The 15491-nt window shown below is 44.3% G+C and overlaps 1 protein-coding gene across 1 annotated transcript in view; it reads left to right on the top strand.

Moving 5' to 3' along the window:
* The window catches only part of LOC149463493 (inter-alpha-trypsin inhibitor-like), a 37482-nt gene that overhangs the window by 2665 nt on the left and 19326 nt on the right, over positions 1 to 15491 (top strand). The window contains exon 2 of the mRNA XM_089675033.1: positions 14536 to 14614. Coding sequence (XP_089531159.1) covers positions 14536 to 14614 — 79 coding nt within the window. The remainder of the gene's footprint in view (positions 1 to 14535; positions 14615 to 15491) is intronic.

Genomic DNA, 15491 nt, shown 5'->3' with positions numbered 1-15491 from the left:
GGATCCTAAGGGGTTCATCCTCTGCATTGTGCAAAAAGGCTGTTTGATCCTGTCTACTCTGATCCTCCTCTTCTTCCAGTGTCCCCCTCTTATCTCCTGATAAGGCATATGATGTGGAGACACTCTGTGCATGCCCAGTTTAGTGTGTATTGCTAGAGAGGTTTTTTTTTTCTTGGGAGAGTACATGTGATCAGCACAGCGCCAATCAGCACTGTCCAGACAGAGGGTCAGGGGTTCTGCATCCTCTAGAGCAGAAAGAAAACTCCTTCTACAAGCTTTAACCAGTGCTCGGCTGGACACTGATAGAAGTCACAAGACTGCTGTAACTGCTGATGAGAAAAGGTATTTAGCAGTTTATATTTACTAAAATAATTTTATGTCCATGTTCTGTGTACTGTGGGAGAGCAGTGAACACAGGTCCTGGGTTTAGTAACACTTTAATCTCCATCTCTGCAGCCTCAGATGCACTGAATGAATGGAGAGGAATAGCTCTGTACAGAGCTTAGCGTTTATTCATAAACCAAAGCATAGTAAGCACAGTTTACTATGCCTCAGTTATGAATGAAGAGTCAGTGATCGGTATGGATCACTGACTCTCCATCCTGACAGATCCCAACAGCAGTCAGAGTAGGGAACCTGGCAGAGCTGCAGGGGGCAAGCAGGGGCTGATTGGCAAATTTTGGCCCACAGGCCCATGGTACTGCAACTTCCACCCCTCCCGCGCTCCCTCTTCCCTGCTTCCTGCCATCGCCCATCCATCGATCGACTTCAGTACATCCAGCCTTCCTATAGTCGGATTGAAATTCGGCCGGTTCCTGCTGAAGCGCCAAAATTTTGATCCGTCTGTGGCTGGCCTGTTAAATAATTGTACACAAACATATTAAGATGAGAGTGGGAGAGGGAGGGAGAGAGAGAAAGGCAGAAAGAACGGGGGAAAGAAAGAAAAGGAGGAAGAAATGAAGTCCGATGTTGCCCATTAGTGCAGTCACTGGGAGGCAGGATAGAGAAGGGAGAGGGGAGAGTTCACCCACAATGGATGGATTGATGGGCAGGCTGCACCTTTCCTCTTCTCCTCTTCTGGCTTCTGGGCTTCAAATTTCCCGCCGACAAATCTCCTTCTCTGAGGCACAAGATTACCAGGGAGAGTGGGCGGGGCAGACACAGGGGGAGGGGTGGGAGGAACAGAACCAGCTCTCTCTCCTCTCCCATCTGTGGAGAAGGGGAGGAACTGTCAGCACTGGCTCTGGGCTGTGAGAGAGAAACTCTCACCTCAGAGCCCTGCAGCCACTGGGTATGGTGGGGGAGGGAAGAAACACAGGGGAAGGGGGCAGCAGAAAGAAGCTGGATAGAAAGAGCGGCGTGGGTGGCTGCATACACAGGAAGCCATTTCTTCATGTTCTTCCCACTTCTCTTCTCTCTCCAGCAGGCATTCAACGACTGCAGGAGTAACATGAAGAGATTGATACCTCTGTATGCCGCCATCCCTGCCCCCGCCGCTCCTCCTATCCAGGTGTACTGGGGGGGGGGCCACACGGGCCTCCTGCAGCATGGGGCCTGGGTCACAATTGTGACCCTGCAGCTACGCCCCGATCTTAGCCTAGGCAAAGTCACTGTACTGTGGCTGAAGAGTTGCATTTAAAGGAAAAAGGGTGTAGATATTAAGAATTAAAATTACAGTGATGCTGTATATTGTGACATGTCAGGAATGTATTCATGGAGACTTTGTTTGATATTGTCATTGACCCAACACAATCAGATAAGGACCATTAACTTTATTATATTATGCGTATCTAGGAAAGAATCCAGGCCTTTTTTAAAGCAATCCATGGAGCTGGCCAGAACCAACTCTTGAGGGAGTCTATTCCACATTTTCACAGCTCTTACTGTGAATAACCCTTTCCGTATTTGGAGATTAAATCTCTGTTCCTCCAGAGTGCCCCCTTGTCCTCTGTGATGACCTCAGGGTGAATAGCTCTACACCGAGTTCACTATATGAACCACTGATGTATTTATACATATTGATCATATTCCCCCTTAACCACCTCCCATCCGGCCGTTGTATATAAACGGCCGGACGGTGGCACTGCACGGTCGGGTGGCCATTTATAAACGGCCTCCCCGCACCCTGCTGGTGTGTGCTCCCTGTATATAAATGGCCGGACGGTGGCACTGCAGGGTCGGGTGGCCATTTATAAATGGCCTCCCAGCACCCTGCTTGTGCTCGCTCCCTGGGAGCGCGTAGCACTGCGATCCGGTGCCCGGACACAGTGAAACACTCATCATCGGATGGGACCTTTGTACGAGGTCCCGATCATGTGATCACTGATTGCTTACTATATATCACTTGTGCCATCATTGCTTACTACATGTAAAATCTGTGAATGATCAGAGGTCACATGGTACAAGGCTATTCACAACAGCCTTGTACCATGTGACAAGCTGTGACCAATCACAGCTCACTCAGTAGTTCTCAATGGCTGTAAGAATGCAGACAGAGAGAAAGAGAAATGATTGCTTTTACATCCTATATGGGTGTAAAAGCAATCAGTGTAAAGCAAAAAAAAATCTTCATCACCCCCCACAAGTAGTATAGTGTCGCCATGGTGACACTGTACTGCTAGGGTGACAGTATGTGAAAAAAAACCATAAATAATAATATAAAAAAAAAAAATGTAAAAAAAAGTTTAAAAATTTTAATTTTTGGTTATAAACTAATTTGGATTTTTTTTTTTACTAAAAAGATAACAGAATAAATTTTGGCCAAGATTTATGATGAAATATTATTTATTTCCAAAATTTTATAAGAAAAACACTTTTTTTCAAAATTTTTGGACTTGGAATTCATATGGGTACAGTGTTGCATGACCGTGCAGTTGTCATTCAAAGTGTGATAGCGCTGAAAGCTGAAAATTGCCCTGGACAGGAAGGGGGTAAAAGTGTTCGGACGGGAAGTGGTTAATCTCCTCTTCTCAACAGAGAATATATTCAGTTCCTCTAATCTTTCCTCATAGCTGAGCTCCTCCATGCCTCTTATCAGTTTGGTTGCCCTTCTCTGTACTTTCTCCAGTTCCCCAATGTTCTTTTTGTGAATTGGTGCCCAAAACTGAACTGCATATTCAGATGAGGTCTTACTAATGATTTGTAATATGATATCTCTCTCTCTGAAGTCTATACCTCTTTTAATACAAGAGAGGATTTTCCTTGCGTTTTAAACTGCAGCTTGGCATTGCATGCTAATATTAAGCTAATGATCTACCAGAACTCCCAGATCCTTCTCCACCATTGATTCTCATAGATTATTTAGACGTAGCTTATATATAAACAAATGGCAACCTATAACTGGTTTGCAGAATGCAGCACATGGAAGGGTGATGGATCTCAAACAGCAACAAAGAAAAATTCCAGGCTCACTTATCAACCAGCCTGCACCAAACCAAATTGTGCTGTCTAACAGTTCACATTAAAACCAGGGGTTTAGTTTGCACACATTTTCAAATAAATGTGTAAGCTGCAGGGCCACTTCACGGCACCCTAGTGTACTGCAGTCTGAACTCTACAAATTTTGAGAGCCTCCAAAGTTGGAGCACATATATAATAATGGCTAAATAAAGGGCAGGTATGCCTGGAGGGAGCCCACCCCTCCTTAAAGGCACATGGCTGCACTAGACACCCACCAAATAGCACAATGGCAGCAAAGGTGTGCTCATGTGCCTTATGTCTGGAGGAAACCAGGCACCACTCATCACCTGCCCAATACCATCCCAACAGTGAAGCATGGTGGTAGCAGCATCATGCTGTGGGGTTGATTTGCAGCAGTAGAGACTGGGAGACTGGTCAGGGTTGAGGGAAAGCTGAATGGAGCAAAGTACAGAGAGATTCTCAGTGAAAACCTGTTCCATGGGTCTTAGGACTGGGCCGAAGGTTCACCTTCCAACATGACAACAATCCTAAGCACACAGCCAAGACAACACAGAAGTGGCTTAGGAACAACTCTGTGAATGTCCTAGTGGGGCCAAGACAGAGCCTAAACCCTATTGAACATCTCTGGAGATATCTGAAAATGGCTTTGTCCACCGACCGTCCCTGTCCAACCTGACTTAGCTTGAGAGGGTTTGCAAAGAAGAATGGCAAAAAATCCCCCAATCCAGGTGTGCAAAGCTTGTCACATCATACCCAAAAAGACTAGAGGCAGTAATTGCTGCCAAAGGTGCTTCAACAAAGTACTGAGTAAAGGGTCTGAATACTTAAGTACATGTGATATTTCAGTTTTTTTCATTTTAATAAGTTCAGACATTTCTAAAATTCTGTTTTTAATTTGTCCTTATGGGGTACTGAGTGAAGATTATTGAGAAAAAAAAAATAAATTTAGACAGCTGTACTATCAGGCTGAAACATGATGTAATGCCCTCTAGGTTAGCTAGATAGGTTTTTTTATTTTCTTTTTTTAGATGGGATGGGCCAGCGTGGGAGTAAGGCAGGAGTTCACCTCAGGACAAGCTGGGAGGTTCTACAGGTCAGGGCTTCTGGAGCCCTCCCACCTTTCCAAAAACTTAGAGAACGTTCTGGAACAGGGGAGGAGGCCCAGATCTGCATGTTTGAGGGACCATGGATAATCCCCTGGCAGGAGGTTGGGCACGGTGACCAAGGACAACCCTTAAATATGACAGCCTGGGGAGCAGTGTGCAGTGTTGGTTGGAAGATGGAATGAGAGGAAGGCTGGAGTGAGGAGCCTGGGAGTGGCCGCAGGGAGGGAGCCTACCTATAGGCTGGTCGCTGGAAAGGAGGATCTCCTCTGTCCCACCACCTCCTTGGGAGGACAGCCTGTACAGCAGGGAAAGTGCTAGCCCAGGATAAGGCTTGAAAGCAGCCACCAACCCACCAAGCTAACAGGAAAGGACATTGTGAGTACTCCTACATCCCCTGGGCCAGATAAGGGGAGAGGTTCGTCAGGTGTAATATCCAACTAGTTCTCATCTGGGACAGCTTAATTGACAGCTCCCGGGACCCCTTGCCCAGGGATACCCTCAGTGCAGCTGGGTGAAGAGTAGGATTTATTTGGGGTCTGAGGAGGTACATCTTGGGGATGCAGTGCTCCTTAAAGAGACAGTTACTAATTTATTTTTGGTCCACCTTTTATACAAAGTTGCCAAGAAGTTGTCCTCAGGTTTTCCTTGGGCATCCCATATGCCCCTAGACCTCATCCAAGTTGTTAACCCCTTAATAAAAACACCTAAAAACCAGCTCAAGGACTGTGTACTGACTCCAAGTGTGCAAAGTGTGGAAAAATGTGTGTTGCCTGGCCGTGCAGAGCATAGGGGGACCCAATCAAATCCAGTGGCCCTCAAGGGGGTAGTGCTACAATAACAATATTGAAAAAGTAAAGGGGGTCTGAATATGTTATGAATGCACTGTATGTGTTATTAGATGCAGCTTAGTAGTAGTAGCCGCCTCCTTTCTTTCATTATGGGTTTATCCTAAAGTGTATGTCCTGCCAAAACATAATTTTTTTGTTTTGAACAGAGAGAGGAAAGATTTTAACCATTGTCAGATTTTTACTGCTATCTAGGGTAGTATTATGGATTTCTTCCCATTAACCTGTTGCCCCTTATGTCAGACATATAGAAGGTGTCACTGAGGTATGTCTTCTCCCGAGGAGCCACATTTAGGTGTACAGGGGTTTTCAAAAAATTGTACCTAACCAGGAGGTAAAGCTCCCTGGGTAGGCAACAGAGGTTACATATACGGCAAACAAGGCTTTAATGAATAGTCTATACAATTTTATTATATCAAATAGTACCATAGTACCATATAGTATCATAAATGGGATGTGGGCTGGTTGTTACACCCTGTCCCAAGGTCTTATAGCTGCAAATTTGGAATACTATTACCACATACATAAATGTAAACCTTACCTTTCAACTACAATTAAGTGTAGTTTCTTCAGACATGAATGTAGGTTGTGGTTTTGCCATAGTAAGTCTGGAATTACAAGAAGTGCTAGCAATCTCTTTACCACTAAGTCCAGAAGCAAGTGAAACCATGGTCGCCTGGGTAAATACGTAATTATTGGTATTATTACTAGTACTACCTAGGATCCACCTGATAAATATGAAGCTAAACAGAATCAGTGAGAAGATATATCCTAGGAAATCTACCCTCTCCACAGAGTTGTATCAAAATCAGGATATGTTATGAGCGCATTTTGCATTCTGAGGAGATACCGCCAAGTCTACATCTATAATCTTCAAGGTTCCAGTGATGTTCTGTAAGATCCTCTGATGCGAAAACCACTCATTATTGTTAAACATCCTGCTGAGATGGTCTGCCAACTGATTCTGAGCTGCCCATATGTAGTCTTCCTTTACATTGTGGACATTTCACTGGGCCCATACAATGATCAGTTTCACTTCCTTCAATAAAGTATGACTCTTCATGATTTCTTGAGGCTGCCTCTCCATTGTCTATCTGGAGCAGAATATTCTTTCCTAAATGTAAGGTAATGTACTGACCATTGGTATTGTAGAGGAAAGAGTCCCTAGGAAGCTTAAACCTTATAGTCACTCACCAGTTCTTGCTCCATTATGCGTGCAGTCTTCTCACAACCACAGCTGCTTTTCTCTGAGTTCACCAGCCAGCCAAATTCTTGGAGGTCAAGAAGATGGATTTTTCTGTGTTCTATTATTGAACTGCAATTCTGTGCTAACAGAAGAATGCCATCTAAGAAATGAATATGCACTCCTGTCTTCTTTAGAACTGCCTTCAGAGGTAGAAGGACATTTGTAAACATTTTGGGCATTGTAGACAGCCCAAATGAGAGACACTTAAACTGAAAGAGCAGGGGTTGGACCACAGAGTGAAAATATTTTTGGAAATGGTGGTCAATGAGAATATGTAAGAAAGCATCCAATAAACTGATTGACACCAACAAGTATCTGATTACTGGAGAACAGGATTAATTTTAAAGGCCCCATCTGGAAAAGTTCCACCTCAATATATCTGCTGAATGTTATGATGTCTGCCACAGGATGAAGGTCTCCTGTTTTTTCTTTACAAGAAATAGAAATACAATGTAGAAAAGTATTTGACACTTTTCCAAAGATGAAAGAACTTTGGTTTCAGTCAAGTGAACCTGAGCGGGGGCTCTCTTGACTGCCCAGTAATGACTGCTGGACACTGTTAAAACTGCCCAAATGTCCTTTGCTTTGTCTGCACAGACCTGGTGAAAGAGCTTAAGGCTGGCCATCATCTCAGAAACAAAAACATGGCAGGCACACATTCAAAAGGGCTTATATAGTTCCATTGCAGTCTGCTTCTCAGATTTCAGAAGGGAAATCTGGATACTCTTCCAGCCTCTGCTGAAGTCTCTTTTCGGCCAGTGGGACTTCACGTCTCTGTACCTCTCAGATAGCTGCTTCCTGACACTTATCAGCTTTCATTGCCTAAACCTCCAGTCTGTGCGTATCAAACTACCTCCCTTTAGGCTGGGTCAGCTGACTATGGTTTCATACAAAGCTCTGTGAGCAGAGATACAGGATAGCATAGCTCTTTTGTACCCTCTTTTCATGCCTATTGAATCTTCCCCGACAAACTCTTCAGCTAGTCTCAGCTCCTGCAAAGGTGTAATATTTTGCTCTGGCTCAATGTTGCTCCATAAAATTGCCTCTATATTTTATGTCCAAGCCATAATAGCTTTTTTCAATTTGCCACTTTTGCCAGCACATATATAGACCTTCTACAAATCTAGGCCTATCTTTTGATCATTTGGGTCTTTAAAGGTTACCCCATCTTCTATGGGAAGTGTTACATGCTTTGCCAACCGCAACCACCATTGGTGAAGAAATTAGAGAAATAGTCTTGCTCTCTTTCAGTGGATACTAAGTTAGTTGTTCAGATATAGCATTTTAGTGAGTTTTCCCACTTATTGGAAATCACTTCCTTTATCTCTTCCGTAAAGGGAAAGGTAGTAAACTCCTTTTTAAGTTAAGTACTTCCTTTGTTTACACATTGATTCCACCACCTTCACCCAGGCAAAGTTTCTTTTACCATCTTTGGAGAGGGATCTACTAGAGTGAAATCAAAGCCCAAAATCAGAATTTCTGCTTCTTCCTCTTTTTCCTGACTGATTGAGGATGCTCAGTGGGTTTGGGTGCCTGACAAGAAGTTGATGCGCTGGGTTAGATAGAATGATTTGGATACAATACTTGATAGATTCCTGAACCATTTGTCTCAGAACTAGAACAGCCTGTTATGTGTCCACCTCTTTGTCTATCATAGCTTCACTGAAGTACAAGTCACATACCAGCTTTCCAGATGCAGTGGGACCTTGATCTCAGATGGTTGTGAGAAATGACCTTATCAGAGGTGGCTGGCCTGTTTGCGTGGCACTATCCATCTAACTTAATTAAACTGGGAAATACAAAACACAAGAAAGGGAGCTATGCTGAAGAGTATGGCAGATAGAGAGCCCCATTATTAGTTCAAGGCTATACCTATGATCACAATATGTAGTCATGGACTTTATGTGGACATATAGAAGAGAAACTGAGTACCATTAACACACCTTTATTATGTACCATTAAAAATCTAATACACAGCATTAAAAATTACTTTCCACATAGGGGTTCACAACATGCAAAGATTCCAATTACAGTTCAAATGTGGACTCGATGCATTTAAGGAATCCTTCTTCAGAAGCACAATGTGACAGAATCAGTACACTGGAACCCACTCCTGATCTTTAATATAATAATATGAGCCAGTAGGGTAGACTGGAATTCATAGCATGTGCATGTTGCCCATAGAGGAGCAAATGAGTAAGCCAAGGTGAAGCCACTGCCTCTCAGGTGGGAAATTCAGGTTCATTCAGTGAACAGCAATGGTCCTGTACGCATAATCTTAAAATAGAAGGACCAATTTCCCAATAGGGAACCATCTAGACCCAATGTAAGTAAGTGACCATAAAGACATCATGGTAGTCAAAGTAGTCAAGGCACATATACAGTATTCCAAAGAGGAGGCTCTTCATAGGTACCTTAGAAACAAACTCAGTTCACATCAATCCAGCCTTTATATAGGGCTTTTTTTCCCATTGTTTCTGAAAAACAACCTCATCCAACAACATAATATGCCACAAATACAAAAAAACAAAACAACAAAATTTATGTCAGTTGTAGACATGAGATCTGTCATCCACTTCAGGCCTTATCTGCTTTTCCTAATGACCATCATCTCATGTTTATGAGTTTTAGGGTTCTTGGGTTGGTAAAGGATATGTAAACCCAACATTTAGTATTCCTGATATGTGCCCGCTGTACCATGAACTTGTGTGAAAAAGTATCCTGCTCTCTATGTATTGCTTCTTTTGTGTGAAATCCCTGGTGTTTCCTGGAAGCCCCTCTGCTTTCCTATCTAAAACTGACCATGCTAGTCATGAGATCACAGCATGGTCAGCTCTCTAGCTGTAATGGGAACTCAGTGTGCTCTCCTCCAATGACCAGACTTCTGCTGACACGTCTTCCTGTGCAGCCAGCCAGTCACTGGGAAGACCAGTGTTCTGCTGTTTTTCCTTTCATCTCTCCATGCATCTGAGAACAGAGGGTATGTGGTCACTTATAAAAAGTTTTTTTTATATCTATTCACAGATGTTGTACCTTGTATTGCTATTTTGAACTGTGTGGGTTGTTTTACAAGGTGAAGGTTTACATATACTTTAACCACTTTCAGGCCGCCCACCTGCAATGTACTGTGGACAGGCAGCAGCTACAGGACCAGCGATGTATCCATACGTAGCTGGTCCTTTGCCAACACAGGAGGGCAGCGCACAACCCTTCCCCTCCACGTCCGCTGTGTCCGCTGGAATGAAAATCCCAGTAGTCGGGACTCATTGATCATGTGATAGCTATGCAATCACATGATCACAATGACGACAAAGCTTTTATGAATCAATCTAATTCATACAAGCTTTCATTATGTTCCTGGAGAGCTGTGATTGGTCCACAGCTCTCACATGACACATTGGGCCAATCATGGCACCCCGAACCATGTGACCAGCTGGAGCTAATAACAGATCACTATTATTTTGAACTGTCATGAACCTAACACATTCATGACAGTTCAAACCAAGCTTTGCATTGCAAAGCAATACTTTTCATTGTGTCTGCAATGCAAAGTGTAAAAAAAAATCCATGATCACCCCCCAAGAGCAGTACAATTTTAGTATGATAACATTGCACACTCTGATGAAAGTATTTTTAAAAAATAGTAAAAAAAAAGAAAAATGTTTACAAAAAAAAGTTTAAAAAAATTGAGAGAATTTCTTTTCTTATTTTATTTTTTTAACTACTTGCCGGCCGCCTGCCAACAATGTTACATCACTTTTTGTTTCCCAGTGTATGTGCGCATGCATGAGCCCCCCCCCTCCCCACATCCCCCTATGCTGTCCAGCGAGGGAAGAATGAATACAGTACTGAGTAAGAGCACTACATTTTACACACATGTTAGATTAGCACATTTAACTCTTTGATCACCCCACCACCCAGCCAGTGCCATTAGTACAGTGTCAGTGTAAGGAATTTTTTACCTGATCACTTTATTACTGCCACTAGCAACATCAGCTAGCGTCAGGGTCAGTTAGCACCCCTCCCAGCCAGGGTCAGCTAGCGTTCGATTGTGTTAGCAGGATCAGTATCAGTCGCTGCCAGCACTAGCGTTCAGCCCCTCCACTGTTTTTCACAGAAGATTTGTATCAATTGATTGTGGGCCAAAGCAATTTATATGCACAATACATTGCTGTCCCCCCAAAGTCAGCTCTTGCCAGACAATTCACGTGGAAACCTATCAAGGTTCCAGAATTTAAAACGTTTTTGGGCCTAACCCTAAACACGAGCATTACAAAAATGAATTGCTGTCATATTAGTCCATAGACCCGATTTATCATATGCTCATGTTCTCTGCCATTACATATATGCCCAACATGGACCAGCAAGGTACTGGTACGTTGCTGGACTTTGAGTGGTTATACCGGGAAGACGGGAAGATACCTTCAACTGCAGGCATCATGCTGGTATCTTTTTTTAGTTGGCGGCCGGCTTTCATGTAAAAACAATCCTAGCCACTAATTAGCTGCTGGATTGCTTTTACAAGTAGCGGTAAGGGACTCCCCCACCCCTCCTGCCGCCTTTCAAGGTTTTTTTGGGCTCTCCTGTCCCACAGTTCCACTGGCTAACAATAGAGCTGATCAGAGACTAGAATGCCTCCAATTATCTCTATGGTCTAAGAGACCGGAAGCTAGGAGCATTTCATAATTTTAGTTTCGCCAGATATAAACAGCGCCATTTTAAAATTGGGAAGGCATCTGATCACACCAATTTTGGTGTGATCAGATGCTCTAAGGGCAGAGGAGAGATCTAGAGTCTAATAGACCCCAGGTTTCTCATAAAATAATACCTGTCACTGCCTATTGCGATCACAGGGGATATTTACATTCCCTGTGATAATAATAAAAGGGACAAAAATAAATGAAAGGGACAATGTAAAAATAATAAAAATGCAAAATAAATAATAAAAAAAACTTTTACAACTTTGTGTAAAATAAAAGTAAATTTCCAAAAATTTGTGGCAAAAAATAAAATGTTCTGTGGACTCAACATACCTCTCAGCAAATTCTTTAGGGTGTCTAAATTCCAAACAAATGTAATTTGGGGGATCTTTGTACTGCCCTGGCATTTTAGTACCCCAAGAAATGTGATAGAAAATAAAAGCTGTGTATATAGTTATATAGTTAGTCTGGTTGAAAAAAGACAAAAGTCCATCCAGTTCAACCATTAAATAAAAAAAAAAAGTTATAATCCTATACCCATAGTTGATCCAGAGGAAGGCAAAAACACAGCAAAACATGATCCAATTTGCACCTGCAGGGTCAAAAATTCCTTCCTGATCCCCTGAGAGGTGATCGGATATTCCCCTGATCAACTTTACCTATAAATGTAAGTAACCAATTATATTCCAATATATACAGTATATACCATAGTTTGTAGGTGCTATAACTTTCACACAAATCAATTAATATACATGTATTGGGATTCTTTTTTACCAAAGACATGTAGCAGAATACATTTTGGCCAAAATTTATGAATAACTTTGAGTTTTCTGTATATTTTTTATAACCTAAAGTAACAAATGTCATTTTTTTTTCAGATTTTTCGGTCTTTTTTCATTTATATCACATAATCACATAAAATAAAAAAACTCATTGGTGATCAAATACCATCAAAAGAAAGCTCTATTTGTGTCAAAAAAGGACATAAAATTTGTTTGGGTACAGCATTGCATGACCGCACAATTACCAGTTGAAATAGTGCAGCACCAAATAGCAAAACAATGGCCTGGTTATTAAAGCGGAGTTCCAGTTGATTTAAAAAAAATAAATAAAAGTCAGCAGCTACAAAAACTGTAGCTGCTGACTTTTAAAATACAGACACTTACCTGTCCCTTGGTCCAGGTTTCACCAGCCATCTTCTTTCCCCAGCTCCGGCATCTTCAGCGTGGGCACCCAGCTGTGACAGCTTACAGCTTCACAGCCGGGTGCCCACTGCGCATGCGCGAGTAGCACTGTGCTTTGAGAATGGTCCCATAGTCTTCTGGGACCTGTCACGTGCCCTAGAAGACTACGGGGAGGGAGGACAACTTCCATGTCCGATCACCTTAGGCGATCTCAGCGGAAGTGGGAGCAGGTACCTGTTAAATTTGGGTACCCCCCTCCCTGCTCCCCATAGTTGCCAATCCTTAACGGGGAGCAGAGGACAAGGGCTTAAAGCAGAATGTCCCCTTTTGGCTGGAGCTCTGCTTTAAGGGGGGTAAATCTTCCAAAGGGCAAGTGGTTAAATAATATAATTCCCTCTGATTATCAATCATCTAAGTAGCATTTGCCTTACAATAATTTGCAATTTTTTATTTATTTTATTTATTTCAGGAACTTGTATAGCGCTTTCAATTTACGTAGCGCTTTACATATATGTATTGTACATTCACATCAGTCCCTAACCCTCAAGGGGTGTACAATCTAAGGTCCCTAACTCACATTCATACATACACATACTAGGGCCAATTTAGACAGGATCCAATTCACCTACCAGCATGTTTTGGAGTGTGGGAGGAAACCAGAGTACCCGGAGGAAACCCACGCAGACACAGGGAGAACATGCAAACTCCAGGCAGGTGGTGCCATGGCTGGGATGCGAACCAACGATCCTAGTATTGCCAGGCGGAAGTGCTAACCATTTAGCCACTGTGCTGCGCAAATATAAAAGTAAATGTATACTGTATTTTTCGCTCCATAAGACGCACTTTTTCCCCCAAAAAAGGGGGCTAAATTTTATGGAGCGAATATGGAGCGGCTGGTCCGGTATTTCCGCCGCCGCCACCGTGTCAGAAAACCGGGCTGGCCGCTCAGCTCTTTTCTGCAGGAGGACCTCACCTGTTCCTCGATCCAGCGCTGTGCAGTCTTCCCGCGCCTGCATCGCTCAGCCGGGTGCCCACTGCGCATGCGCGAGAATCGCTGCACTTTGTGAATGGTCCGGTGTGTTCTGGGACACGTGACAGGTCCCAGAAGACGCCGGGCCATTCACAAAGCGCAGCGCTTCTTGCGCATGCGCAGTGGGCACCCGGGACAGCTAAAGGGAGGACAACTCTACGAAAGTGGGAGCGGGTGCCTGTCAAATTCAGGTACCCGCTCCCACTCCCTCCCCAAAGGTCCGCAGTCTCTGGTCATCCCCTGTACTGTCTGCAGTCTCTGGTCATCCCCTGTATTGTCTGCAGCCTCTAGTCATCTGCACTGTCTGCAGTCTCTGGTCATCTGTACTGTCTGCAGTCTCTGGTCATCCCCTTTACTGTCTGCAGTCTCTAGTCATCTGTACTGTGTCTGCAGTCTCTGGTCATCTGTACTGTCTGCAGTCTCTGGTCATCCCCTGTACTGTATACAGTCTCTGGTCATCCCCTGTACTGTCTGCAGTCTCTGGTCATCTGTACTGTGTTCGCAGTCTCTGGTCATCTGTACTGTCCGCAGTCTCTGGTCATCCCCTGTACTGTGTTCGCAGTCTCTGGTCATCTCCTGTACTGTGTCCGCAGTCTCTGGTCATCTCCTGTACTGTGTCCGCAGTCTCTGGTCATCTCCTGTACTGTGTCCGCAGTCTCTGGTCATCTCTTGTACTGTGTCCGCAGTCTCTGGTCATCTCCTGTACTGTGTCCGCAGTCTCTGGTCGTCTCCTGTACTGTGTCCACAGTCTCTGGTCATCTCCTGTACTGTGTCCGCAGTCTCTGGTCATCTCCTGTACTATGTCCGCAGTCTCTGGTCATCTCCTGTACTATGTCCGCAGTCTCTGGTCATCTCCTGCAGTACATCCGCAGTCTCTGGTCATTTCCTGTACTATGTCTGCAGTCCATTTTTTTTCCTGTTTTTCTCCTTTAAAACCTAGGTGCGTGTTAGGTCAGGTGCGTCTTATGGAGCGAAAAATACGGTATATCTTTCTAATCTTACAGAGATTTGAACGGTCAGTGGAGGATGCAGAAGGCTCTGGACAGACTGTGGATGACACTCCACTCACTGAAAACAGGGCAGGTAAGTGATCTTTCAACAGAGGCACACTGTCAGGGAGCGAGGAGCCAGACACACAAGGAGGTGCAATTAAAGGTAGGTTTATTAATATAAAAATAAGACAAGAGTCTATGCAAGTCCAACAGCGGAAATCGTAGCCAAAGCCGGGGTCAAGAGCCAGGAAGAATGGTCGCCAGAGCCGGGATCAGGAGCCATGAAGAATGGTCGCCAGAGCTGGGATCAGGAGCCAGGAAGAATCATCGCCAGAGCCGGGATCAGGAGCCAGGAAGAATGGTCGCCAGAGCCGGGATCAGGAGCCAGGAAGAATGGTCGCCAGAGCCGGGATCAGGAGCCAGGAAGAATGGTCGCCAGAGCCGGGATCAGGAGCCAGGAAGAATCATCACCAGAGCCGGGATCAGGAGCCAGGAAGAATGGTCGCCAGAGCCGGGATCAGGAGCCAGGAAGAATGGTCGCCAGAGCCGGGGTCAGAAGCCAGGAGGAGTCTTAGCCAAAGCCGAGTCGGTATCCAGGAAAGCAATGAGGAGCTAAACAGGAGCTTGCTGCTGTGCAACAGACAGGACACGAATGCAATGAACAGCTACAAACAGCAGACTTAAATGTGATAAGCCGCACCTCCTAGGGGAGGAGCCGCAGAGGGCTGAAAGCATAAAGGATCCCACAATGCTTTGCAGACACCTAAGATGGATGCCAGCACATGGAGCAGCACAAGGCCTGAGGAAAGGTAGGACCCCTTCCCCTCCGCCCTATAGCAGAAATATTGCTACAGGGCGGCAGGCCTGCAGAAATCATGTGTGTATATATATATATATATATATGTGATTTGCATTTCCGGGTAGGGGGAACACGCGTGCGCCACCCTATCCATTCCACCATTGGCAGC

Source organism: Staurois parvus, unplaced genomic scaffold (assembly GCF_062004578.1).
Source record: "Staurois parvus isolate SC_StPar_1 unplaced genomic scaffold, SC_StPar_1.0 ptg000154l, whole genome shotgun sequence".
Lineage (NCBI taxonomy): Eukaryota > Metazoa > Chordata > Amphibia > Anura > Ranidae > Staurois > Staurois parvus.
This window is presented reverse-complemented; position numbering and strand designations above follow the sequence as displayed.